At 39.6% G+C, this 27,714-nt stretch overlaps 1 protein-coding gene across 10 annotated transcripts in view; it reads right to left on the bottom strand.

Moving 5' to 3' along the window:
• Positions 1-27,714, bottom strand: part of astn1 (astrotactin 1) — a 474,928-nt gene that overhangs the window by 167,396 nt on the left and 279,818 nt on the right. For all 10 annotated transcript variants that reach the window (XM_079652095.1, XM_079652090.1, XM_079652093.1 and 7 more), the window contains 2 exons: positions 22,563-22,667; positions 12,590-12,778 (listed from right to left, as the gene is read on the bottom strand). In XM_079652095.1, coding sequence (XP_079508221.1) covers positions 12,590-12,778; positions 22,563-22,667 — 294 coding nt within the window. The remainder of the gene's footprint in view (positions 1-12,589; positions 12,779-22,562; positions 22,668-27,714) is intronic.

The following is a 27,714-nucleotide window of genomic DNA, read 5'->3' on the forward strand; positions in this document are numbered from 1 at the left end:
TATGTGATTTTTTTTCAAATAAACTTTTCTGACCCTTTAGCAAACCTGTTGCTTTGAGAATCAGATACTAACGAATAATAAACATGTTTTTCTCTAACATAGCGTGTGTATGCTACGACTATTTATGCTACATTTGCTCTGCTTTTCCACCTGTATAAGATGACTTCACAAAATTGTTGTATTTTTTTTTTTATTCTGACAATTGAACCCTGATGGGACCAAACAACTGACCGCAAAAAGAAGGATCTTGGTCAACTTTCAAAACTACATTTGTTTGTGGTGTCAAAACAACCAACACAATTCAGGATTTTACGAAAGCTGATATGTGATTTTAGCATAATTTATAATAATTAATTAAGACTTCTTTACTAGTTAAGTCATTGCTGATCATGAAATATGTTATTTGTGTGTAACAGTGGTACAGTACCACAGTGATAAGCTTTGGTTAATTGCTGTCTCTTCCATTGGGGCATTATTGATTGTTAGTGACATGCTTTCATTTGTGTCCTGATGATAAAATATGACAATAGCCAAAAGGTTCCAATCAACAGTTAGCCTTCAGTTGGTAAAACAACAACTATACTCCTCTTGATTTTAAGATAAATCATTGACCTTACAGCAGTGACGAACCGTCAGGGCCTTCAGAGAATACCATGGAACACGAAATAAATCCCTTTAATTATATAAATAAAATGTATATAACATGAATAAATGAGAATTGTATCTGTGTTGTTGATCTGTAATATTACAGTGTTAAGTTGATTTGTTTGTCCTTTTCGGACCATGCACTACGCATTTCAGTGGTTTTGTGTTCGAAAAGAAAAGCAACCAATCAGATATTTTTCTGGGTCTCTGGGTAGAATATCCTTCAACCAAGGTATTCTACATCCTTTATAGAATGCCCTGGCCATTGCACTGAATGAGAGCGTACGTTTGGACTGACAGTTTGATCAACCAATCATATATTGATTTGTAGCCAATGGGCGTATTCTTTCAGAGTTTCCCTCGGTTCCAGGGTACTCTAGAACTGGTCAGGCCTCGGGACCCACTTTTTACTTTGTCAATAAATCGCGACCCACCATTTTGAACCACTCAAATCTATTCAACAAAAAATGGTGCTGTAATATATACGCTTTTCAGCGTACCATGCTAATTAAAGTGAAGCACAGTGCATATATCCCTTATATCCCTTCACAGAACTAAAGTATTAAAAAGGTTTAATATTAAGATTTTTAGAAATACTAAGATATAAACTACGCATTATGGTACGCTCTGAGAAGAAAATAAATAGATGTATTACTACCCGACATATTAATAATATGTTATGCCATTGTTTGTTGTTGACTTTGTTTTGACAGCTGAACTTGCTGCTCCACACAGAGAAGAGCGGGTGTGTGTGTGTCTACAGAAGGTCCAGTTGTGATAGACACAGTTCGCCACTGCCTTACAGACTCCATCAACTAACAAAAGTAACACAGTATCTTCTTTCCTTTGATCCAGACTAAATGTCGAAACTGAACTGAATGTTTGAAAGCACCGCCACCTCTTAAAGTATTTCCAACGTGATTATTGACTCCTCAGACCCACTCGCATGTTTCTCCATTCGTCTTTATTTACAGATAAACCTGTATTAATTTCATTTCCTGTGATCCTGCTGCATGAAAACCGATACACTTTAGGCTCTGTCTTTTCTTGAAGGCAAAATGTCTGAGAAAGTGCTGACGAGGCTCATATCAACCAGTTTTGTTGCAGAGCAGACGGACAATCTATTTCTCATCTCCAACTTCAACTTTCGCTGCTGGAGCACTTCCACGCTTCGTTAGACTTGACGAGTTGGAGGATACCCTTTTTTTCTGTCCGTCTGCTGCTGAATCACTTCACCACACACTTTATCATAATTACTGTTCTCACACACACACACACACACTTGAGAACTCACAAACACATGTAGAAACAGATTCATTTGAAAATGCACTCCGACACACACTTGCAGAAAAAACGTTTTTGGGGTTAGCAGACATCCGCTCCATGTCCGTCTGTAATCGTCTGGTGAACTCCACAAGCAGAGGACATTTATCACCCCACCTACGCCTCGGAGAATCACATGACATCTCCTCCAACACCTCCACCCACACCTCCTTAGATCCTCTCCGCTGCCTCCGTATCACAGCTGCTCCACAACATCTCTACTCTTCCTTCTCCACCTCCTTCTTGTCAAACTTATTCTCTGGTCTATTTGCTTTTGATCTGCTCCTTTTTCCTCCTTCACTGTCAACTCTTCTTTCTTTTGTAACTCATACTTCTCATTTTTTGGGGAAGTTTACAGTTTCTTCATCCAGCTCTTCAGTCCATTTTTTGTGTAACAACTTAATTCTTTGTCCTCACCTCTTTCACCTTTTTCTCCACACTCCCCCACCCCCCTGAGGGCCTGACTGGACTCATGCTTTACTGTCACTCCTTGACCTCATCTGTCTCTCATAAATACAGTTCAGTTTTTCAGGAGAAGAAAAAGGAGGTCAGAAAGAAACAATACCATACCAAGGCTCTAAAATGCTTCCACAGACCGTACAAATCCCGGAATATTAACCCTAGCTGGGAGTAACGCCCCGTCCACACAGCAGCTTTAAAAAAATCTTCCAACGCTTCCAACGCTTCTCTGCCCATTGACTTTGAATGGGGGTGACGTCACTTTGCCTCGCTTTTTGCCGAACTGCATTGTGGGGAAGCAAAGCGAAGATTTCCAGGATTTTCAGGATTCAAAAGTTGAGCAATGTTCAACTTTTGAAGCTGAGCTGGAAGCGTCAGCCAATCAAATCCTGTTTATGCAAATCTGACAGTACAAGCGCTAGCCAATCAAACCGCGTGCAAGCTGGGAGAGCCAGACCGCAGTTCATTTCCTCATATTCCAAACGAGAAATTACGTTAGCAAATCACCCGGTTCTTTACAACCAGTACTATTTACCGGGATACAAACCGGAGGAACCAGGCATGGAGGGAGGTGGCAGAGACTGTGGGTGAAACTGGTAGGTTTTTCGCCTGTCTGGGGAGTTTATATCCAGTTTACTTCGTTTTAACATTGCTATTGCTTTGTATGTCGGGGTGGGAGATTCATGTGATTGGTTGTTGGTCGCAAAAAATCCCCAAGCTTTCAGACACGCCCACCTCCAAGATTTTCAAGATTTTTTCAAAGCTGCTGTGTGGACGGGCCGTAAAGGTGTAAGGATAAGTTATTACTTGTTCTACCTTATTATTTCTAATCTCAAGTAGCCAGACAATCTTCAAAGGTTGGTGGAAAACCTTATCATTATTCATTATTATGTTCTTTAGTATCCCGATGCAGCAGTTCCAATATGTGTGATTTAAAAAATGCTTGCCTCCAGCTAAGAAAACTCACTGCTTCTATGCTCTTTATAACAAGCCATTTATCCAACCAATTTACTTCAGACCTTTGTAGCAGCCGCCCCTAACAACTGTTTTACCAACCCAGTTATTCAAGGATCATTTGTAGTCTTTCTGCAACACAGGGTTGCTCAATTTAATGTAGTTTCAAACCATGACAAAACTAAAGAGAACAAAAACTGTAGTGCGTTTGTTTTTCTACTTGCATTTGCCTTCTGGGTAGTGGTACAGCCTTCCGAATCCTAGAACCTTTTAATCAATTAAATTAATCAGGTGTTTCATTATTTGCTAGACCTAATAATCAGCTTCTTAATAAATGTTGCAACAGATGAGCCAATGTCCCCGTCCTCTTCTCATCCTCTGTAGCACATGCTGTGCTTCTCACTTAGCACAGAGTGGACACTTCTATATAGTGGCAATGCTTTTAAACCTCGTACACACTTATTGTGAGTGTCTGGGATAGAAGGGTATTAAGAATGTAGCAATTTTTAACGGAGAGCTACACTGACATTGACTCATTACAGAATGATAGGAATACACAGTCTAGGGCTGCAACTACTGTTTAATGTATTATTGATAATCGGCTGATAATATTTTAGATTAACATATTTTTGGGGTATAAAAAATGTAAAATAACAGCGGAAAATGTCCATACCAGAAGTCCAAGCAACCAGCAAATCTCCATATTTCAGAAGTTTACAAATCATTAAAAAAATTCAAAAATACATACTAAATATAGATATATATAAATAAATCCATACAGTAATGAACTTTAATATAACTAACATATGTCAACTTTGTTGCCTGCAACTGATATAAAGTCACAAGGCAGCACACTGTCTGTGAGTACAATAGGTATCATTGTGCTCCAGAGGGTTTATTAATCATCTCATTTAGAATTCCATCAGTCATGATCTGATAAAGATTCTATTAAAAACATCAGAGGAAGAAGTTCTCCTGCAGATGAGATTATGTTCGTGTTTGTATTGTGTGTTTATGAAACTCATTATATAAATGCCATGTTTGGGTCATAAGGCATGTTTTTGACCTCTTCTTGTTATCGTTTACATTCATAATTACATTGATATGGGAATTAAAAGTTGCTAGTGTATCGGCTATACAGTAGTTGAGTATTCTGGCAGCCTGTCAAGATATACACCAGCGATAAAGAAAATGTAATATTAGAGTGTACAAATACTGGCACAGTATGGTACAGTGGGGGCAAAAAAGTATTTAGTCAGCCACCAATTGTGCAAGTTCTCCCACTTAAAAAGATGAGAGGCCTGTAATTTTCATCCTAGGTATACCTCAACTATGACAGACAAAATGAGAAAAAAAAATCCAGAAAATCACATTGTCTGATTTTTAAAGAATTTATTTGCAAATTATGGTGGAAAATAAGTATCTGGTCAATAACAAAAGTTCATCTCAATACTTTGTTATATACCCTTTGTTGGCAATGACAGAGGTCAAATGTTTTCTGTAAGTCTTCACAAGGTTTTCACACACTGTTGCTGGTATTTTGGCCCATTCATCCATGCAGATCTCCTCTAGAGCAGTGATGTTTTGGGGCTGTCGCTGGGCAACACAGACTTTCAACTCCCTCCAAAGATTTTCTATGGGGTTGAGATCTGGAGACTGGCTAGGCCACTCCAGGACCTTGAAATGCTTCTTACGAAGCCACTCCTTCGTTGCCCGGGCATTGTGTTTGGGATCATTGTCATGCTGAAAGACCCAGCCACGTTTCATCTTCAGTGCCCTTGCTGATGGAAGGAGGTTGTCACTCAAAATCTCACGATACATGGCCCCATTCATTCTTTCCTTTACACGGATCAGTCGTCCTGGTCCCTTTGCAGGAAAACAGCCCCAAAGCATGATGTTTCCACCCCCATGTTTCACAGTAGGTATGGTGTTCTTTGGATGCAACTCAGCATTCTTTCTCCTCCAAACACATCTAGTTGAGTTTTTACCAAACAGTTATATTTTGGTTTCATCTGACCATATGACATTCTCCCAATCCTCTTCTGGATCATCTAAATGCTCTCTAGCAAACTTCAGACGGGCCTGGACATGTACTGGCTTAAGCAGGGGGACACGTCTGGCACTGCAGGATTTGAGTCCCTGGCGGCGTAGTGTGTTACTGATGGTAGCCTTTGTTACTTTGGTCCCAGCTCTCTGCAGGTCATTGACTAGGTCTTCCCGTGTGGTTCTGGGATTTTTGCTCACCGTTCTTGTGATCATTTTGACCCCACGGGGTGAGATCTTGCGTGGAGCCCCAGATCAAGGGAGATTATCAGTGGTCTTGTATGTCTTCCATTTTCTAATAATTGCTCCCACAGTTGATTTCTTCACACCAAGCTGCTTACCTATTGCAGATTCAGTCTTCCCAGCCAGGTGCAGGTCTACAATTGTGTTTCTGATGTCCTTTGACAGCTCTTTGGTCTTAGCCATAGTGGAGTTTGGAGTGTGACTGTTTGAGGTTGTGGACAGATGTCTTTTATACTGATAACGAGTTCAAACAGGTACCATTAATACAGTTAACAAGTGGAGGACAGAGGAGGCTCTTAAAGAAGAACTTACAGGTCTGTGAGAGTCAGAAATCTTGTTTGTTTGTAGGTGACCAAATACTTATTTTGCCGAGGAATTTACCAATTAACTCATTAACAATCCTACAATGTCTCTCATAGTTGAGGTATACCTAGGATGAAAATTACAGGCCTCTCTCATCTTTTTAAGTGGGAGAACTTGCACAATTGGTGGCTGACTAAATACTTTTTTGCCCCACTGTACGTATATAACCTCCAAACTTATAAGCAATGACATATTCCTTAACATTCCTCCCTGCTGAAAAGGTATATCGGTGGAATGTTGTTTGTTGGCTTTGATATGGAAAGACAAGGTCTGTTTTTATTTGTTTACTCCATGGTTGCAGGCTACTTTGTTGAAAGAAAGATATATACAGAAATATTCTATGAAGAGTTTATCTATGGCGACTGAGATCTACTTTGCAGAAAAGTGCAAGACTCCAACGACCAACCTTTGGAGACCAAGAGCGCGTGTTGAATGTGTAAAATATTTATAGCACATTGCATAGCCTTAGGATAAGAGCATACATCATGACATTTGGTCAGAAAACATTTCCGAGTTTCTCAGTGTTATTTCTGTCGTGACATGGGAACAGTGAAAGCCCTTGAAGAGCATCCAGCAAACAGAGCATCACACTGAGAGTCTCTCCAACAATACATAATTTGATCATATACTCTGTTTTATTATAAAGGGAAGAGCTCCATATTATCTTATCTTAAAATGTATCTGAAACTTAACTGAATAACGTGTGGTTGTCTGATGTGTTTTTGAAGATAAATACATTGTTTCCTATGGTTACGCTTACTAAAAGTCTCCCTTTTTAGCATTCAATAGTAGCATGAGCAGATTGAAAGGGATACTGTGTAGCAATGTGAATAAACAATGTGTTTTATTTGTATTTAATTATTATTCACTATGCAATGTTAAACATATAACTGTTTTAATATACATATATAAATGAACCTTCATATCTGCTGGCAAAAACATTATAATGGGTGGAAAAACATGTAATAATGAACAGATGAATGGGGAACTTAACATTAGCCTTATCTGGAGACTTAGCAATAGTGTACATCTTTGTAAAGTTTTCATCAAATATTTGTGTTGCATGCTAGTAAACTGTATATGGTCCATGTTAAAATATGAGTTTCTGCCCTTATCTGTTTTTTAGAAAAAGGTAGGTGTGAGGAAGAACAGGGGAATTATATATCAGAACATAACTCTTGAATCACCACTACTTCAGTCAAAATTGCAAATATTACATGTACTTCTTCTGGCTTATGAAAAGGTAAAAGCAAATGAAAAATGACAGCAAAGTGACGGATACGCCAGTCTCTGCTGATTGATCAATTGGTCCAAACATTACTGCCTTTCAGTCAGACTACAGTGGTAACCATTCCAAAGTATACACTTTTATCTTTATCCCCTCGTATACAAAGCCTTTATATAACCCAGTGTTCACTTACCATTCATAATTAACATTGTTACCAATGTTCTCCTAGGTTCATTATATATTTATTTTATTATGTTTATTTGAGCATCATTGACACATACATTCCCTTTAAAATATTAACTTATCTTAACATGAAATGAAATGCCAGTGTGTTCTGGCACACAATCTTATACCCGTAACCATTTAAATAATCCATAGAAACATGTGAAGCTATCGAAAAATGGAAATGCCAAGTATTCATTTATTTAAAATAACGCTATCATATTGTTATGTGCTTGCATCAATTAATTGATAGAGATGTTAGACTACATAACTCAGCCTTATGTCTTAACAAACATAATTTACTATAAAATGTTGAATCCTCTAAAAATACCGCAATATGCTTATTCACAGGACAAAGAGACACACACACATGAATCTGTAAAGCTGGTGTTGCATTATTCCCAGCTGGTAACCAGGCAGGTGGTGCTTCTCTGAGGTGTGTGTGTGTGTGTGTGTGTGTGTGTGTGTGTGTGTGTGTGTGTGTGTGTGTGTGTGTGTGTGTGTGTGTGTGTGTGTGTGTGTGTGTGTGTGTGTGTGTGTGTGTGTGTGTGTGTGTGTGTGTGTGCGTGTGTGTGTTGCGTGCGAGTGTGGAGGGGTTACTGGGGTCATTACTCTCCTCCCCCCCTGCTCCTATCTCCTGCCCCGGAGCGAGACTTTCTCCGCTGCTTCTTTGTTAATATGACAGGCCCTAATAGAATAAATAAGGTGCCTATTTTTACCTGGCTGCTGGCAGGGTGATCACACTTTACACACATACCAGCACGCAACACTGCGCTGTAGGTTGGTGGAGGGCTGAAACCTGACTCTGTGGGCGCCGAGGTTGAAGAAGGAGGTCACAGTGATTTAATTGAGAGAGAAGGTAAGTAGGGAAGCTGGGGAGCCAGATACAGAGAGATAAAAAAACAAAACAAAGCTGTAGATACAAAAAGAACGAAACAATAGGAAGTTATTAAAGTCTGGCTTTCTGTTTACTGCAGACGCACCTTTGCTTTTTCTCAATATTTTCAATTTGATCTGACATTTAACGATTTAACAAGCTCCATAATGTCACCTTTAGGTGCTTTTGAAGCACATTCATTTTTTAATTGGTGTTGGAGTGCTTTGAAAGGACTCCAAAGCAAGTCATTATTGGAAACAGTTTTTCAAGCAAGCTGGGCTTCAACAAAACTTCCTGTGTGATAGTTCAGTAAGTGAACGTCAGATGAGGGAAGCTGAATGCGGCTAATCATATTCACATCCGTATATGGTGATACAAATGAGGTTTTAATTGTGGAAACATGACCTTCAAAATGTGTATGGTATCGGAGGCAGTTTTGAAGGCATATTTGGTTGAATTAACATCTTAATATGATATGCAATTAGAAAACTACAGACACATGAGTAACATTTAAGAAAATACCAGCATACAGATTCTTGGTTATGTAGTAGAGAAGTAGAGCAATGAGCCCAAAGTCACTCACCTTATATTTCCACATACTTCATAATGCTGGCTTTTAACATGTTGGGTGTAGGGGGTCACCTACAGTACATAATTTGGAGATTAACGTATTAACTGAACCTCACCTGCTAAATAAAGCTGATGCAACAACCTTTAAAGGGGTCTTTATATTTCCAATCAATTGGATTTACTTGATGTAATAAAGTGTTGCAACATGAACAGAGTTGAGCCTGCTTTCTCTCCGTTCGTGTCTGATCTCTGGCGTGGTAATTGAGGTCATTTGTCTGACAATAGGAAAGTTGTATCACAACCAAGTGCAGGGAAGAAGTGCTATTAATCACCCCGACGGCGACATGGCATGGTCGTTAAAAACACACTGCACACAGACTGACCACGGTTAATGAGCTATGGCCCCGTCTCTACAAACATGGCGGATACAGCAATGACAATCAATGCATGGCGTGTCCGAGTACAAATATCTGTGTGTGGGTGGGTGTGTTTTGCCTTAAAGTTTCTGGGTCATTAGGAAACAACTGGTGTAAGTCTTCAATTATCTTTACAGACGGTGGCGTACTATGTGCTTCTTCCACCTACTGAGCTCTGGTCTGCTGATTTTAATTCACACTGGATGCACATCTGCCACAACATATCAACGTTCCCCGGGATTTTTTTATCAATTTTGGATTAAAGGGAAAATCTTCGCTCAAAGAGTGACTGTTTTATGTAACTGTGTAATTTTTGTATTCATGATTATTCACAAAAGCAGATATCAAAGTATTAGATTTTGTAAATTAGATGTTGCTCATCTTATAAACCACCTTGAAGCTTTCCCATGACACACATAAGGTGAATGAAAATGTTTCTCTCTTGATGCAATACAAAACATCGTGTGCAGTATTGAAAAACATACCGTATCCATTTTATATATCAGTAAAGGTGGGGTAGGTAAGTTTGAGAAACCGGCTAGAGATACACTTTTTGTTATATTCCATGGAATGCTCTTAACATCCCGATAGCAATGAATATATTAACTGCTTTGACAAAAACACCATTAACAAATGTCATCTGTGGAAGCCGTAGTACTGTAAAAAGCACGAACAATCATTTTAGCCGGCCCGGCTAAAATAACTGGATGGCCTACCTGCCTGTCAGCCTTCCATCTGTGCACAAACTCATCTCGTGCCCTCATTGGTCATGTGCGCATTTGTGTGTGTTGGAGGAGGGGCTCTGTAAGGAAGTGGCAGATTTTTTCCGGTTGTGTATTTTCAAATTATAGCGCACCGGTTTCTCAAACTTACCCCAGCTTTAACCATACACATAAATAAGCCTTTACACTGCAGGTGCAGAAAATGATCGGCCCGGCTTCACACTGAATATGGAATACGTTGGATATGTGGAGCAAAGGGCGAGGACATGGATCATCAAACTCTCCTGTGAGCTCATTACTCCCTCCAAAAGGCCAGGACGTTTCCATGAAGCCAGGAAGAGATTAAGAAAGATGACTCTGATTTTGAGTTCTTGCCAATGGAATCTATTAGCTTTCCTCGTAAACGAATTGTCTTCAGCCAGGCTGAGACTAGCCTTTATTGAATCATCTGAAACCTTCACAGGCCAATGTAATCACCTTGCTCTCTTTGTCCGTTTGTCAGGAAAATACATTCTGGATAGATCTCACACTACTTCAGTGTTTTTATCGTGGGGGCTGATAAAAACAGGAATGTTTGCTGAGGGAAATAATGTATGACCTCCTGTTACTGTAACCTGGTCTATAGCAAAGGTAGAAATAGTTGTAAATGGGAATTGAATTAAATACAAAAGTCTAACAAAAATCCTGAGACATTTGAGAAAGGCAATTATTTTTTATTTTTACATGTCCGCAATTTTCTAATTTAGTGAAATTATGTCAAAAATCAGGTAACTTTTTTCTTTTTCTTTTTTAAACAAGTCTATTATTTTCCATTAAACAGGGTTCCTGTAGGTTTCACCAACTCAAATGTAAGACTTTTTAAGACCACTTTGAATATAATTTAAGACCTATTTCACGGCAATAAACTATGAAGGAACATTTCTATGAAAGAAGAAATACGTACATGTATTCATGTTCAACATAAGAACGATGACTGAACATAACAGCATAACAGTACACAGCACTGGGTTAGCGTGTTAGACAAAAAGTGTGTGTGTCTGTGTGTGTGTGTGTGTGTGTGTGTGTGTGTGTGTGTGTGTGTGTGTGTGTGTGTGTGTGTGTGTGTGTGTGTGTGTGTGTGTGTGTGTGTGTGTGTGTGTGTGTGTGTGTGTGTGTGTGTGTGTGTGTGTGTGTGTGTGTGTAGTGCTAGGTCGTATACCTCCTGGGTTTTAGGCGGCAGAAGTGACGTAATTATGGATGAGAAGTCGGCAACTTTTGTATTAAAAGTTTATCGTTCACCCTAAATAGAGGAGAGTTCCGCTCACGCATGTCTTGTCACACATATGAGATTCATAAATGAATAGTGAGATCATACTCTATAACAACATTAACATTTGTGAAATATACTTACATTTCAATAATAATGGTTTGATTGTTAAATAATAACTTACAGTTCTTATTTGTGTTGCATTTGTGGATAAAATCCAAAGAACATTTAGGATATAAATACTGGTCAGATATCCACCAGATCTTTTAGTGATTGTTGTCTCTCTTGGAGAAATGAAATTGCAACATCAAATACAGAAGTTAATCTGAAACAAACTTAAATACCATAATGAAATTAATCCACCAATTATGATTGTTGTTATAACTTAAATGTTATACCTGGAAACACAAATACACAACCGAATGCTCGTCTCTTGTCCTGGGACCCAGGAGTGTACTATACATTTGTCTGGTATCAGTAATTTAATTCACTACTTATTTTTCAGACAACTTTTTACTTTTACTTCTTACATTTTGAACACAAATACCTGTACTTTCTACTTCTAACATTTTCAAAACAGGCTCGCTATTTTAGTTTAGAATAAAGAAGTTTAATCAGAACTTCTACTTTTACCAGAGTATTTTTAAACACAAGTATCTGTACTTCTACTTGAGTAAAGGATGTGTGTACTTTTGCCATCTCTGCTCATGGCATCCGTCTTACAATTAAGTCCAAACAGAAGCAGCTATACATGAACCTTGAAAATCAAGCATCTTTGTATTGCTACAGGTGTGTTGAAAATCAGCCATCATTCAAATCCACCATGTCCTGTAAAAGCTCTGCCAAAGCGATCTACAAGAAGTATTTCCGTTTAGAATGCAGACCAAAAACTGAATAGTTTAAACCATTGTTTGGATGGCCACACACACATAGGAATTCATGAAAGACTGCCACCCTGGGATCCCAGTCAAATCTCTTCCCAACAGGGTACAACCAAAAATAAAGGGAATGTAATAGGGGCTTTGTAAAAAAATAGTTCCCATGTGATGATTTCTCCAGGCATGAATTTATTAAATTATTGAAGTATCCTCAAGAGCCCTGCCAATTCTAGAATTTTAACATAATAATCCAGAACACCCTACACCCACACACACTGCAATAATCGACTGTGTTCCTGTATATTATACACAGTCACAAACACAGACCTCACCCTTGATACTCAGGCCAAAACAATTACGCTCCATTTTTTATAAATATCATTCCTTGTGTGTGTCCTACCTTTGCTGATGTCCTGGTACTCGAGCCACAGCTGTCTCTGGACCTGTTTGTTGGGGTACCAGATGGTGCAGGACTCCTGGAAGCCGTACACCGCCTCCTGAACATAATGGTTCCCAAACTCCCTGAGGATGGAGACAAAGTCGCTCCGCTGCGTTGCCCCGTCCAGGGAATGGATGGCCGAGCTGAAAGCTGGGTAGAAGAAAAAAAAGGTATCCAAATGAGAAACAAAAAATATAACCGGATGCAAAGATATATGCGTTTTGTTTACTCAGCTGTATCTGGCACACAAATGCCTCTTTTCAAAATGTAAGGGTTTTATCACTAAGGCGAATAAAGCTGTTGAGCCTCACAGGATCTTCATGGATCATATACAGTATAAATGCAGCTGAGAACTTGGTATGGATTATTGGTAAACCTGACTATAACTACTAGTGATACCTACTGTTCATATTCTGCAATATGCTTATGGGGGCGGGGGAAATAATCGATACAGCATAGTATGGCAATACTTTGCGTGGCGATATTGTATTGATACATGGATGGCAAGTATTGATATTTTATTATATAAACTGTAGCATATCCCTCCGAAAGATGGTCGTACACTTGACGTGATGATTTCTAATTTATTGAAAACTCAAAAAACCAACGTAAAGCTATACAACGACACAAAACAACAAATACATTCAAGCTACATCCATATGAGCATTACTTTAGAATACCATTAAACAAGTGAACTTAAAATAGTTAATAAAGTTATAATACAGTATATAAATAAATTAAGACACAAAGCACATTTAGTATATAGTTAACACTAATAGTGTGCCTCTTCGGGGGGTGCTAATACATAATTAGCATATCGTAAAATTGCAATACTATCGTATCAAGGCTTAAGTATCGCCATGGTATCATATCGTGGGGAGCCTGGTGGTTCCCACCCCTAATGCCTATTCTCATCTTTATTTATCATCATTTTAGTTGACTAATTATTATTAGTTATCCATTTAAATGTACTTGAGATAAGAATAGAAGAAGCCTATAATGTGTAATAAAGGATGTCAGACAAATGTCTTGCAGGAGATATAGGGTAAATTATTGTATGATATGAGGGATGAGGTATATGGGATTACTTTGAGCTAGTATGACCAAAACAATCAAGGAATTTGCATGACTATTTCAACATTCTATTTTAAAATGGAAATGGAAATAAATACATTTAAACTCTTTAATACTGCACTTCACTATTAAAAAGCTTAGTTTTTCCTGTTTTAATCCATGTTTGTCACACTTTTTAAAAAGGCATATACTGTATTTGAATTACCAGCATGCAGTAGCAGTTTCGTCTGGTGTCTGGCACAAAGTGTCTTAAACAGGTTTAGTGGATATGTGAGCCCACTGCTTACTATTCATGAAACCTTTCAACCACACAGTGCGGATCTAAAGTGACCACACACAGACCGGGAGCACAGGCTCACAAAAAACGAATTATTTTGTGTGTAAGGTAAAATAGCCCAAACACTTTGAAGATGTTTCATAATGCCGGATGAAGGGTCAGAATCAGAATACCTGATGAAAACAGATGATAGCAAAATGTGTAGATAATACAGCTTGCAAGACTAGGCAACAAAAATGTTGATCATCCAGTTGCAAACGTTGTACTGTAGCTCTGTCTTTATATTCATATTAGTAATATAGATAGAGTATGAAAAATAAGGTGATATGATATTACCTTATTTTTCATACTCTATCAGTTGATATTCACTCATAGAAAAAGTGCATTTAAAGTTTGCTGTCGATCACAAAAAGAGTTACAGCTAATAATGGCCAGAGTAACGTGTGGTGCCAATATTGGGCTTTATATATAATTATATTTTAATATAAGATAGCCAAGTAAGGTTGTGTGATAACCATCAAAACTGTTGAGTTTATTGAATAGGACACAGCACTTTCTTTTATACATAGTGACAAGGAAGCTAAGCGCACACCATTAGACACATGTCCATTCGACTCATTTCCATTAGACACTTGTCCATTAGACACACGTGCACTTCTACGTACTGTATGTTGTCGGCCAACATGCCATCTGAATCATTTTAGCCTGAGTCTGTTAGTGTTTATAATGGTATCTTGTACCATTGACATTACCTGGTTGAAATAGACCCATATTGCTAAGTTCAGTTATTATTCATTGATTTCCTCTTTAGTTTTGTTGTGAAATGTTATAGTTGCCTTCAGACAGCAAATACATATCACACTGTCTCTATATTTGACATTCTTACCATGTTTTTAATGAAGCTCAGCGCAAGTTCAGGCAGGAAGACCTATCACTTCGTACTGCACGTCATGGCAATACTCGCTCCCTTCACTAAATGATGGGGAGCGGCACTCCTCAAGCTAACCTATCACTTCCCTCCATTCACAAGCCTAATTATCGCACCTGTTAATCCCTCTATATATGCTCTCCCCTTTTCCATCAGCTGTCTTCCAGGTGTCAACGCGCAAGCAGCAGCAGGGCTTCGTCCCAGCTCCAGGTATATATTCATCAGCTCCGCAGTCTTGCGGATTAAGCTACAGGCGGCGTTCCCCAGTTGGCTAGCGGTTCTAGCCGGCCACCCCGCAAACCCGGACGCGGAAGGAAAAGACAAGGACATCGGGCTCCGCAGAAGTTCCTCCGGCTTAATGGAAAGGGGCTACTTCAGGCAAACAATTGACGCACGAATTCAGTCGAGAGAGAGCATCACTGGCATCAGGGCCGCTCTAATGCGGCGCTTCCGGCTTCACGCGGAACGGGCCCTCATTGCTCGCGAAGCTTCACCCATTTTTGGCTTCAACTACAACCCCTCTTGCAGGCAGGCAGGGCTTAAGCTACATCCCATCGAAGCTACTTCTCCTCCCGGCTCAGTAGCCAGTACTGGAGACTAAGTGCGTCATAGACGGCTAGCAGGTTCAGTGCACAGCAGGCTTGCCTCTTTTCCCTGAGTCTCACCGCTAAAACAGGCAAGAAAAGAGAAGAAGAAAAAGAGAGGAAGAAAAGAAAAGAGAAGAAGAAGAGCAAAGAAGAAGAACAAGGAAGAGAAAAGCAAAAGAAGAGAAGAACGAAGAAAAAAGGAGAGAGAAAAAGAAAAGAACGGAAGAAAGAGAAAAGAAAGAAAAGAGAGGAGGAAAGAGAAGAAGAATAAGGAGAGAGAAAAAGAGAGAAGTTCGTTTATGCATTGTTGCCTTTAGTTCAGGGTTAAGGTGAGTTTCAGGCAGCTTCGGGTGTAACGCGTTACAGCATGGAGTTATGCAGTTCGGGTAACTACTACCCGTCACAATGCTCAGTAAGTACCGCAGTTTCAAGCTTCAACACAGCCACGGATGCTGCCCACCCGTGTTTTTTTTGGGGGGGGGGTTATTTCAGGGAGAAAGAGAAGTTCATGTAAGATGATAGAAGACAGTCTAATCACCCAACCAGCACATCAGCATCTACGTCTCACCGTGGCGTAATTAAACTGCTAATTAAGCTAGTCCTATATCAGGGCTCGTCAGTAACGGTTGCCATTGGCAACCATTCAGAAAAATGTCAACCACTTCTTGGACTTTGGTTGCCATCAGTGGCAACCAGTTTTTAACATAAGAAATAAGGACAGCAAAACGTGCACCCCAAAATAGATAAATGTTCATATTTGTTTTAAGAGTGATATGTAATTGTTGTGACCAGTCGGAACCTGATACTTAAATTGCACGTGCATTGGCGTGATTACGGAGCCAGAAAGCGATGCACGTTTACTCGCGTGCGCTTCTCATCCTACATTCGTCTGAACCTCAGTGCCGTGCTGGCTATCCAAAGGTCTCTCCAACCTTAAAATTGGTACGTATGCATATAACTGGTGGTGGTTCTTAGCATGTCAGCACGTATATTCGCCCCGCGGCTCATGTTTATCCTTGCATGTCTAACCCTGTACGTCCAGGTTGTAACCTTCGGGTCTGTATAAAATGTGTCCCTGCGAAGTCAGGTTGCCCCGTACGTCCGGGATGCCCCGTACGTCCGGGAAGCCCTGCATGTCTGGGATACCCTGTACGTCCGGGATGCCCTGTACGTCCGGGAAGCCCCGTACGTCCGGGAAGCCCCGTACGTCCGGGAAGCCCCGCATGTCCGGGATGCCCTGCACGTCCGGGATGCCCTGTACGTCCGGGATGCCCTGCACGTCCGGGATGCCCTGTATGTCCGGGATGCCCTGTACGTCCGGGATGCCCTGTACGTCCGGGAAGCCCTGTACGTCCGGGATGCCCTGTATGTCCGGGATGCCCTGTACGTCCGGGATGCCCTGTACGTCCGGGATGCCCTGGACGTCCGGACGAAGCCCTGTACGTCCAGGGAGGATGCCTAGGAGGCATCAGTATGTCTAAATCCCCACATGTATTAACCTCTCATTTCATCCATAGATTTCCACTGCATCCCACAAGGTAAGATTTCATCACGTTCAGTACTTCATACTTTCACTTCTTTCGGGGGTTCATTGGAAACGGTTCTTCCCTTCCCGAATGACATCCTATCAAACCTGGGCCTAATCGCCAAACACCATTTCATTCACTTGTTATAAACTGTCATCATTATGTTTCATTTATATAATGTGACCCGATAATAAACATGTATTTCATACATCACGTCTCTCCTGATTGAAATGAAGCTCAGCGCAAGTTCAGGCAGGAAGACCTATCACTTCGTACTGCACGTCATGGCAATACTCGCTCCCTTCACTAAATGATGGGGAGCGCCACTCCTCAAGCTAACCTATCACTTCCCTCCATTCACAAGCCTAATTATCGCACCTGTTAATCCCTCTATATATGCTCTCCCCTTTTCCATCAGCTGTCTTCCAGGTGTCAACGCACAACCCTCCTCCACCCCTTCGCCTCCTGCTTCCAACTCAGGGCCAAGCCCAACCTTCTCCCTTCCAACCGGACCTAACCACTTATCACCACCACCAGTGTCTAGACCCGGGGGGGTTCATCGGAAACGGTTCTTCCCTTCCCGAATGACATCCTACCAAACCTGGGCCTAATCGCCAAACACCATTTCATTCACTTGTTATAAACTGTCATCATTATGTTTCATTTATATAATGTGACCCGATAATAAACATGTATTTCATACATCACGTCTCTCCTGACTGAACTATAGTCGTAAGGAAGAAGAAGAAGATGGACCTTTATTGATCCCTGAGGGGGACATTCAGTTTCCAAAACAAAACCCTACCCACTGTGAGTTGTATTGTGTGGATTTGCTATTGTTGTTTGAATGTTTTCCTTAAAAAAACAAAGGAATTCTCGCTTTCAATCACTGTATACTTATTTCGAAATAAGGTTTCGAATGCACTTGCATCACATACAGCTTAATCTCTGACTGGATAGGACAACCCCATCGGCAGTAGTGTGGCAGGGGGATGTCACAAAGACTCAAAGGTTAAAGATTACTGTTTTCCTCTTTATTTAGACCTGGATAAGTGGTGGTAAAAACCTCGGGGTCAAGGATATTTGTATAGCTCATAGACAGAAAATCTCCCTTGGGGTTTTAATGTCCTAGCAGAGACCTAAACTGAAATGACAGCTTTTTTTTTACCCACAATGGTGAAATAAAGCAATACTACTGCTGCATTCACATTATGCGCGGTAAAACAGCTCTGTGCTGACGTTGCATTTCTATGGAGACGGAGGTGCCGCTAGTTTAATGTGAAACAAATCAGATGACAGCTGTATGTAGCAGCTCAAGCTAGCAGCGGATGTAACCATATAATTGAAACTAACTAGCTTTTTTCCCTGTAAGGCGCCCAACCGCACGTTGAGCAAAGGGCAAATCCTGTATCAGCAACTATAGGGTAAGGTAATGGGTACATACTTGAAAACAAACAGGATAAACATCTCTCTAATGTGGATTCAACACACTATGCCACATAATTAAATCATGACATTTAGGAGAAAGTATGTTTGATATGTCACATTGACCATCATTTAGAAAATAGGATCCTTTCTTAGTAAATAGTGGAAAACAAAAGTGCAATAGCAATTAATCATTATCATTTCCATGCAATATTAATATCTCAGCAATCACGCTCTGCTTGTTTTTACTTCTCCTCCAAAATTAAATTAGGAGGCCACTGAAGTGAGAGACAGAAAGCGCTGTGAGGATGAGCGATGGGGGCTTGGCTATCAGACGTAAAAAAAACAGTAGCATCAACCATTTGGTGGAATTATGATGAGCTAAAGTGGTAAATGGGAGTGAAAATATATATATATATATGCGGAGGGTGCCGAGTTGCTTCAGAGTGAAAACAGAAAGCCTACATGGCAGCCACTTTCAAACCACAGCATCACCATTGGAAATGCATTGGAGGTGTCATGGCTGTATTTACGGCACTTATCAAAATGGAAACTATTTATGATGGATTTATGAATAATGCATGCACCTGAAACATGATACAAATCCAAATTATCAGATGACACGTCCAGCCAGGCAGAATGAATAAATGTGATATTTCAACAGATTTTAACTTCACCCTTTACTTCACACTGCCAACAGGACAATGCAAGTTATCTAGTGAGGCAAATAAAATAAAAACAAGGCGGATATATTTTTATAGAATAAAACATTTAGTACTGAGAAACCCATGGGGAATAGTCAGTAAAATCCTCTGTGTCAGCAACAAGGAGCGGCCTTCAGAAGAAGTGTTGCTTTACTAAATACCTATCCACAGTTATCTTATTCTGTGAAGTTTCCATGGCAGGCGCTGTCAGAACGTCTTGGTCTTGCCATGGATACAAAGCTTTGTGATAAATGAAAGGCTATCAGAGGGACAGAGACAAAACAAGAGGAATGAAGTGACATACATGTCTCCGAATCAGAACTACTATCTATCTATCTGTGTTTATCTGTCATCATACGGGCATGCAGCAGTCACTTTTTAACTCTAAACACGGCTCTATGACATTTAAACTAAACCCTTTTCAGCTTATTTTACACACCAATCAAAATATGAGGGATTAGGTATGCCGGTTGATAGACCTATTGTCCAAATATCGTTACAAATTAGTTGTATAATATGAATAAAAGTCAGTGGCACATGAAAACTCTTCCAACAAGTGCCACTATCACATACCTTCTACATCTATTATACAATTTGTTTAGTAGTCTATTTCACATTAATTACAGGGAACTTCAATTTATTCATGTACTGACACAAAATACTATGTTATTATTTGTTATGTGAAGTATAAACATAACTATATAGCACCCCATTATAATGCTATGGGTTTAGCTGCTCCCTTAAACAGACTGCAAAAAAATAGCGACCCTTCCTGTCATTACTGTAAGAAAATCATTGTTATGCAGTTTATTCACATTTTGTTTAGAAACATCCGTCTTCATTAGCACCCAGGGCCTATGTGTGCTTCTGGATGTATCGTCTATTAAAACAATAATGAGTTATTATTCAATTAAGCAGTGAGTTTAAGCCGTAATAATAATAGTCAGAGGGCATTGTGTCTCACAGCACTCAGGGCCTCTTGTTTGCTTGTGCTTGTTGAGCAGCTTTCTTTTTTTATTCCGTGCCCTTTTGAAGTGACATTTCACTTATTTGCGATTAGAGGGAACTTGACCCTGGCCCATTTATTGCTTTTCAGGGTTTTCTCTAAGTACTGCCGCCGAGCAGCACCACCACAATCCAAAAATAATTTACTGTTTCGGAAACAGTCAATTATTTTTGGATTTGGTTTCCACAAGGGTTTAATTCAATGTAATGGACCCAACTCGAACCTTTTAGCAGCACATTACAAAATTGCCTGCGGTGCGTCCTTTGGTGCTGGTCTTTATATGTTGGAGAACTTTATTACCACACAACTGCTGCTGATAAGAACAGATTAAGAAACATTTATTAATCCTTGGACAACTTTATGTCTACTGTTAAAGTACATTTTTCCACTGCGTATACAGCATCGAAGATTTGTAATGAAAATAAACAAATACACATATTCAAGTACTGCACTGAAGTACCATTTTAAAGTACTTTATTTGAGTATTACTTTACACTTTCTACAAGCATTGTGCGTTTACTAAATGGATTTGATACCTTTACTTATGACTTACTTCGCAGAATGAGAGACAAATATAAAACAGCATACAGGGAGGCTGTGGCTCAGTGGAATAGTGCGCTGAACTTTGAATCAGGGCATAGCAATTTCGAGTCCCACTGCAGTCAGCATGTTGTTGTTTCCCTGGGCAAGACACTTTACCCCAAATTGCTCCTGTGGGGATTGTCCACATTACTGAATGTATGTAAGTCGCTTTGGATAAAATCATCTAACAAGTGACATATAATTTAATGTAAAGCATACAAATAATTATGATGTATTACTACGGATAAAGGTAATACCTAACAAGGCAGGGTTTATAGTGAAAATGATAATTTAAAAATATCCCATATTTATCAGCTTCAACATTAAAGCAATTGACTTCAATAGTATGATATGATTTAATAAAATATAAAACAATAAATTATAATACAACATTTATTTGTTGATAATTGACCGTTTTACATAATGACTGCTTTTACTTTTAGTTGATGCAATTACTATTTTACATTTCGTTTAGTAATATTTTGAATAACAACATTTTACTTGTAATATTATATTACTGTAAATAATAATACTATATAGTAATTATAGACGATGGTTTTACTATTTTAAAGGTCCCATGTCTTGGCCATTTCCACTGATCATAATTCCATTGTTGAGGTCTACTAGAATTTATATTGTGCAATTTTCCAAAATCCCTTTAGTTTCTCATACAGCATCTCTGTAAACTATGTGTACTCACTGAATTTCACTCTCTGCCTTTAACGGCTCGTTGTAGCTCCAGTAGCTCCAGCCCCCACCCTCCCTGTGAGCACAGTGTGCTCTGATTGGTCGGGACGTTGTGAATCGCGCTGAGCTCCGTGGAGGTGTGGTTTCCTTGTTTAGCGACAGCGAAACACAGCCAAACTCACCCTGAGCACACACAAAGTCACAGCCGAAGTGAAAACCAATAAGTGTGGCTTGATATTGAGTAAGAAAAAGGTTGATAAACGCTGTGAGAATGGGTCTGCAGAGAGAATTTTGCCGCGATCCCAACTGTCTGTTATCAGCCTGCAGTCAGGGAGGAGAGATCAGCAGAGCTGCCTGCACTGAGTGTTTGTGAGGAAGTCCGTGGATTGGTCAATTTGGACCAATCAGCGGGGGCTTAACGTAACGGCTCCGCGGACGTAATGTAACGGCTACACGGACGTAAAGTAACGGCTCCACGGATTGGTCCATTTGGTTCCGGGTAACGCATGACATCATGCGGTACCCGGAAGAATCAATGGACAGTGACGTATCTCCAACGAGGCGTTTTGGCGAGGTATTTTCTGTGTTAGAGTTTTACTCGCTACAGGGTGTACTTTGAGGGTTTTGAATCTGCAGACCGTTTACATGCATAAAAACCTTCATAACACACAAGGGGACGGGTAATAACCGGAAAAGCATGACAAGGGACCTTTAAAGTAAGTTAAATATCTTAGGATCTTCCTCAACCTACAAAAACAATGCTATAAATCTATCTTTGTGGATTCATGTAGGCTACAATGCTAATGTTATTCATTTCCAATTCAATTACATGTTAATGAACTGTAAAAGTAAATAGGCTAGCTTAAATATGGGCTAGCTATCAAAGATCACAGCATGCTGCTAACCACATAGCTGATCAAATGAAAACTAAACAAAGTATTCAAGCTGTTATGATGAGCGGCTAACCTTGATGTGTCACATTAATTACAATGTGATTAATAATTGATAGCCGATGGGGCTGTAATTCACCGTCTAGACCGTGAAAGTTTAAGCCACAGAGACCCAAGCGTGGTCTCCTACAGCATAAATAAACAATCTGGAATAACACATGATGAATATATAATATTTTATGAATTACCTTGAGAGAGGACCCACTGATTGAGTTTGACGTGGTACAGCACAGAGCGAAGACTCCAGTGCTGAACCAGGGGGTAGCCAGACACCTCGCTGAAGTTCACCATGCCTGCAACAACACACGCAAAACACATGTTTTAATATGGATGCAGTCCCAGGGTATATGCAGGAATCCTGAAGTTAATGTAATACCTTTTAAGACCTTTTTTAAGAACCTTTCCATACATTTTATGACCTCATCGCCACTTAGAGTTCTAACCGGTTACATTGGCGACACACTTTGACTCACATTTACTATATACAGTATTGATTGTCCTTCCTCCTTATCGTCCAACCATTTGGATGCAAACTTGCATTTCCGCATAATGATGTTTTAACAATCAGCGTAAACGGACCTTCGCGCGCTATCAAGCAGTAAGCGTGCGATGTCCTGTTCAGATGACGTCAAATCCAACGGGATGCCATAAATAAACTACACAGAATCACACTACAGACCTACGCAATGATTACGTTCAGGCAAACTGTAGAGTACAACCTCTTTGGACAATTTATATACCGTAATTTTCGGACTATAAGCCACGCCTTTTTTCGACGCTGCGGCTTATATAACGGTGCGGCTAATCTATGGATTTTTACAGCTAACGGCCACTAGGGGACCTCCTAAATCTATGGATTTTACAGGTTACAGTCCACCACCTTTAACTCTATGGGCTCTATGGCCGGTCCGCGGACCCCCACCTTTAAGCAGCGGGTTCCAGCAGGAAAAGCTGGAGGCCGGAAAAGAGTGAGACAGGTAGCGCGCAAAAGTAAAAGTGGAACCGAGAGTGGTACGAGAGACAGAACGAGAGCAAGACAGACAAACATTACGAGAGCGAGACAGTTTTTCCCCGTACCACTGGTTGAAAACCGCTGCTGTAGATCACTGCCGGTACGTGCGCTGGGAGCGCACCGTTTAAGTTTGAAAGTTGAAAAGTTTGTGTGTCTGAAACGCTATGTGATACAGTACAGTTTACACAGCACATGTTCTGTAGCTACTATTGCACTAAATGGTAACACTTGAATACGTTATGCAAATATGCAACTTGTTTGTTGAAATGTTAATAAATGGGAGCTTCCTCAAACAGCCATCTCTTTCCCGACAATCCCCTCTGTGCACGAACCCTTACATATGGTAATTAAACATTAAAACACCTGCGGTTTATAGTCCAGTGCGGCTTATATATGTACACATCATTCAATTTGGCTGCTGCGGCTTATATTCAGGTGCGCCTTATAGTCCGAAAATTACGGTACTTATTGAAAACAAGCTACCAAAAGTAATACCTTGGAAAATGCCGTTTAATACTTTTCTTACTTTTAAGACCCCACGGACACCCTGATTCCTTGGTGCTTGATGGAAGCGTATTAAAAATCTACTATCAATGTGTTATTTACTCCTATAGCGGAGGAGATTGAAGATCAAAAGGCTGCTCTACATCTTATTCTTGTTTACTTTACATGAAGATTTGTGAAGAATATTTGATCAATATGAAATATTATATTAGATGACAGGAGAAGCAAGCTAAGTCTCCCGTGTTAGATCAAAGTGTTGCCTGATCTACAGAAAAAAGGCATAAAACAATACATACAATATATATATATAGTGGTATATTAAAAGGAAGGTATAATTCTTAAATGTTTGAGGAAAGCCAACATATCACTTTTATATCAGACATGCATATCACAAGCATACAAATACCTTGTCCTTTTTAAGAAAGCATTTTCTGAATCTGGTGTTGATAAATAAACTGTTAATAAATACAAACTATAAAATACAAATAAATGTATCTTTCATTCTTCTTCAACATTTCACAGAGATCATGAAGTGATCAGCAAAGGAAAACACTGTGAGACAGTAAACCGGCATAATAACTTCTTCACAAAAAGGGATGGTGTTTTGTAAGTATTCAATTGTAATAATGTGTCACTATGACAGTGAGAGAATTGTGATGAATTCATTATGAGTAGTAATTAACTTTTTGTCGCAGCTTAGAACAACAATTTATACTCAGAGAAAAAACGCCAACAAGGCACAATCAGCACTTTTGAAACAATATTAGAAAGTTTTCTGATATGTCACTTGCTTCAGATTTGATAAATGCCATCAATCCCCCACGTTAGGCAAGGCACATTTCTCGTTATAAAACATTTCATGCAGTACACAAAGTTATGTACATGTATATAATTCAGCTGAGAAAAGACAATTATAGTGGTCTAACCTAGTGGAAATGAAAGCATGGATTACTTTCTCTAAGTCCTGCCTAGACATTAATCATCCAATCCTTGCTATGTTTGGAAAAATTGGTAGAATGCAGACCATGTAATTGATTTAACATGGCTGTTACAATTTAAAACTGAGTCCAAGATTATAGTAATATTCCTGACTTGTACTTTTAGTTTTTAACCCTCAGCCCTTCAATTTTGTCTGCATCTAGCTTCAAAACTTGTTGCAACTTACACATTATGTATCGCTTGTGGACTCTTATGGCACTACTTATATTCTATTTTATTGTATTTACTTGCACTATTTGATCCGTTTTATTGTGTTGCACTGTTGGAGGAGCCTGTGACCTAAGATTTTCATCGACATAACTACACATGTAGCTATGTACGAATCACAATAAAAGCCTTGAATCTTGTAAAAGGTCTGGGCGGATGCAATTATCCATTTGTTCAAATCCCTTGCAAAGAGACTCGGTGGGACTGTGTAGTTGCTTGTTGAAAGAAGGTAATGTGGCTTATTGAAAGTAATCATGTGAGGTCAACTGACATAATGGCTGGTGGGCAACTTTTATAAATACTTTAATTTCCAAAGGGAAGGTTTGGCCTTGATCTGTGTTTGGTAATCACACAAGTGTCCAGTCTACTCTTCTAGGATTGGTGTGTGGTTTTCAAGGCTTCAGGAAAATTACCTGATGAAAGGGAGCTATATGGCAGTTCATCTGTTGGCAAAAACGTTTTGCAAAGGAGTGTGTTGGTAAAGCATCAACACAGTAGGTCTGCTGCTTAAGATTGATGAATAATGTCCCATGGAGTTCTGCCGTCAAAGGTATTACATTTTACCCAATGCCTTTAACGTAACAATGGATGGGAATTCATTTTTTCTACATGACATTGAACTATTACCGGCTAATTTAAAGTAAGAATGGAGAAACCAGCTCGAGTGCTCTAGAATTTGAAAGTAAAGTTCCTTCAGACTTCCTTAGAGAGCCCCTCCTCCAGCACACATGGACGCGCACATGACCAATGACGGCACGAGATAAGTTTGTGCACGAGATGGAAGGCTGACAGGCAGGTAGGCCATCCAGTTATTTTAGCCGTGCCGGCTTAGATGATTGGTCGTGCTTTTTACAGCGCCACGGCTTACACAGATGAAATGTTTTTATGTATTTATTGTGAAAGCATTTAATTTATTCATTGCTATCGGGATGTTAAGAGCATTCCATGGAATATAACAAAAAGTGTCTCTGAAGAGAATTACCTACCCCACCTTTAATATCATGAATTATGTAACTTGAGAAAGTGAACACATTGGTATTTAAAGGGGACCTATCATGCAAAATGCACTTTTTGATGTATTTTATACATAAATATGTGTCCACGGTGTGTCGGGGAACTCATGCAGCGTCAGAAAATAAAACTCTCTTTTCCTCTGTACCCCAAACTTAAAAAAATGGGGGTACAACGAGCCAATACAGATTTGCTGCCGATGACGTCAAATTGGCGGTGGACCCACAGAATGTTGCAATCAGAAACAATGCCTGACGTGTTTTGGACGTAATCTCGTCTTGGTTTGCATTAGCAAGCCTCGCTAACACTCAGAGCTAACCTGTACTGTAGAGCATATGTGTTTAAAAAGCAGGAAATAAAAAAAGGAACTCACCTTGTGATAAACCCGCAAGAGAAAAAGCATTTGAGCTCCATACTGTTTCAGAGATAATCCTTGATGTGGTTTATAACAGAATGGCGTTTTATCAAAGCATAATATAACTTTATCTCCGGTAGATTTCTGATCAGGCATTAGCTCTGCCTTCTCTTTTTTTTTTTTTAGCTAAGGAACCACAATCCGTGTTTCTCTAACAGGGCGTCAAAACAGGGGTATGAGCAGTATGAGGCATGGCTAGAATGGGCAATCTGTTTGCCATTTTAAGCAAAACACTTCATAGACATGTTTTTATATATTTGTATATATCTGAGACCCATAATACAGTATATGCCTAAAAATAGCACGATAGGTGCGCTTTAAGGGGAAAGGAGTTCAGATATTTTTGGTGTAGAGGTAATTGATTTGGCTAGTATTGGCACTAAAAAGACTATGTGTATTATTGGTATTTTTGCTAAATATGTTAGAAAATAAATAATGATGTGTCTTTCTTTTTTCTTAAGGTGGAATCTCTCTATATTAATTTCAGGGTGTATTTGGAGTTGTGTTTTTCACCATTTGAGGTTGCTTTTACGGTACCAGAGGAAGAATAAACACTAGCAGGTGCAATGACGATGGTATACAAGCAAGTTTTATTTCATGCCACTTTAACATATTGTTCCTTTAAAGCTCGGTAAATTGATTTAGCCCCATTTACCAACCCTGCTGAAATCAATAACGGCCATCTCCTCCTCCTGGGGAAGTCACTCACATATGAATGTTTTTCATTCACTGCACGCTCTACCCAACGTTACACACACATCCTTCTCCAGCGACCATTGACCTGCCACGTGTGGCAGATAAAACACACCATGTGGACATGTAAATGAACCTGCAATTGGACACATAAGGAAGAGGAAACATTCATCACACACTGAAGTGAGAGACCTAGCTGTTCTAAGACGGCATTGAAGGACCAATCCGACTCCTTCTTCAACAGGTTAATTAAAGAAAAAACACATGCAGTGATAGAGCAATGATTGTCAATGAACCTGAATTGGAGGGAATCAATAATCCCTCACCTTCTCCTTAGTGAGTCCTGCACACACATATTGATTTATTTATTACATTTATCTTCACTTGTTTCAATTAGTAGCAGGACCCCCTTCATTTCTCCATGAGAATGCAGGATCAGGATCAACATTAACATCAGTTATATTGGGCCGTTAGCAGAGTCGCAAAATATAAATCATCT

This window comes from Notothenia rossii (genome assembly GCF_949606895.1).
Source record: "Notothenia rossii genome assembly, chromosome: 9".
NCBI classification, from domain to species: domain Eukaryota; kingdom Metazoa; phylum Chordata; class Actinopteri; order Perciformes; family Nototheniidae; genus Notothenia; species Notothenia rossii.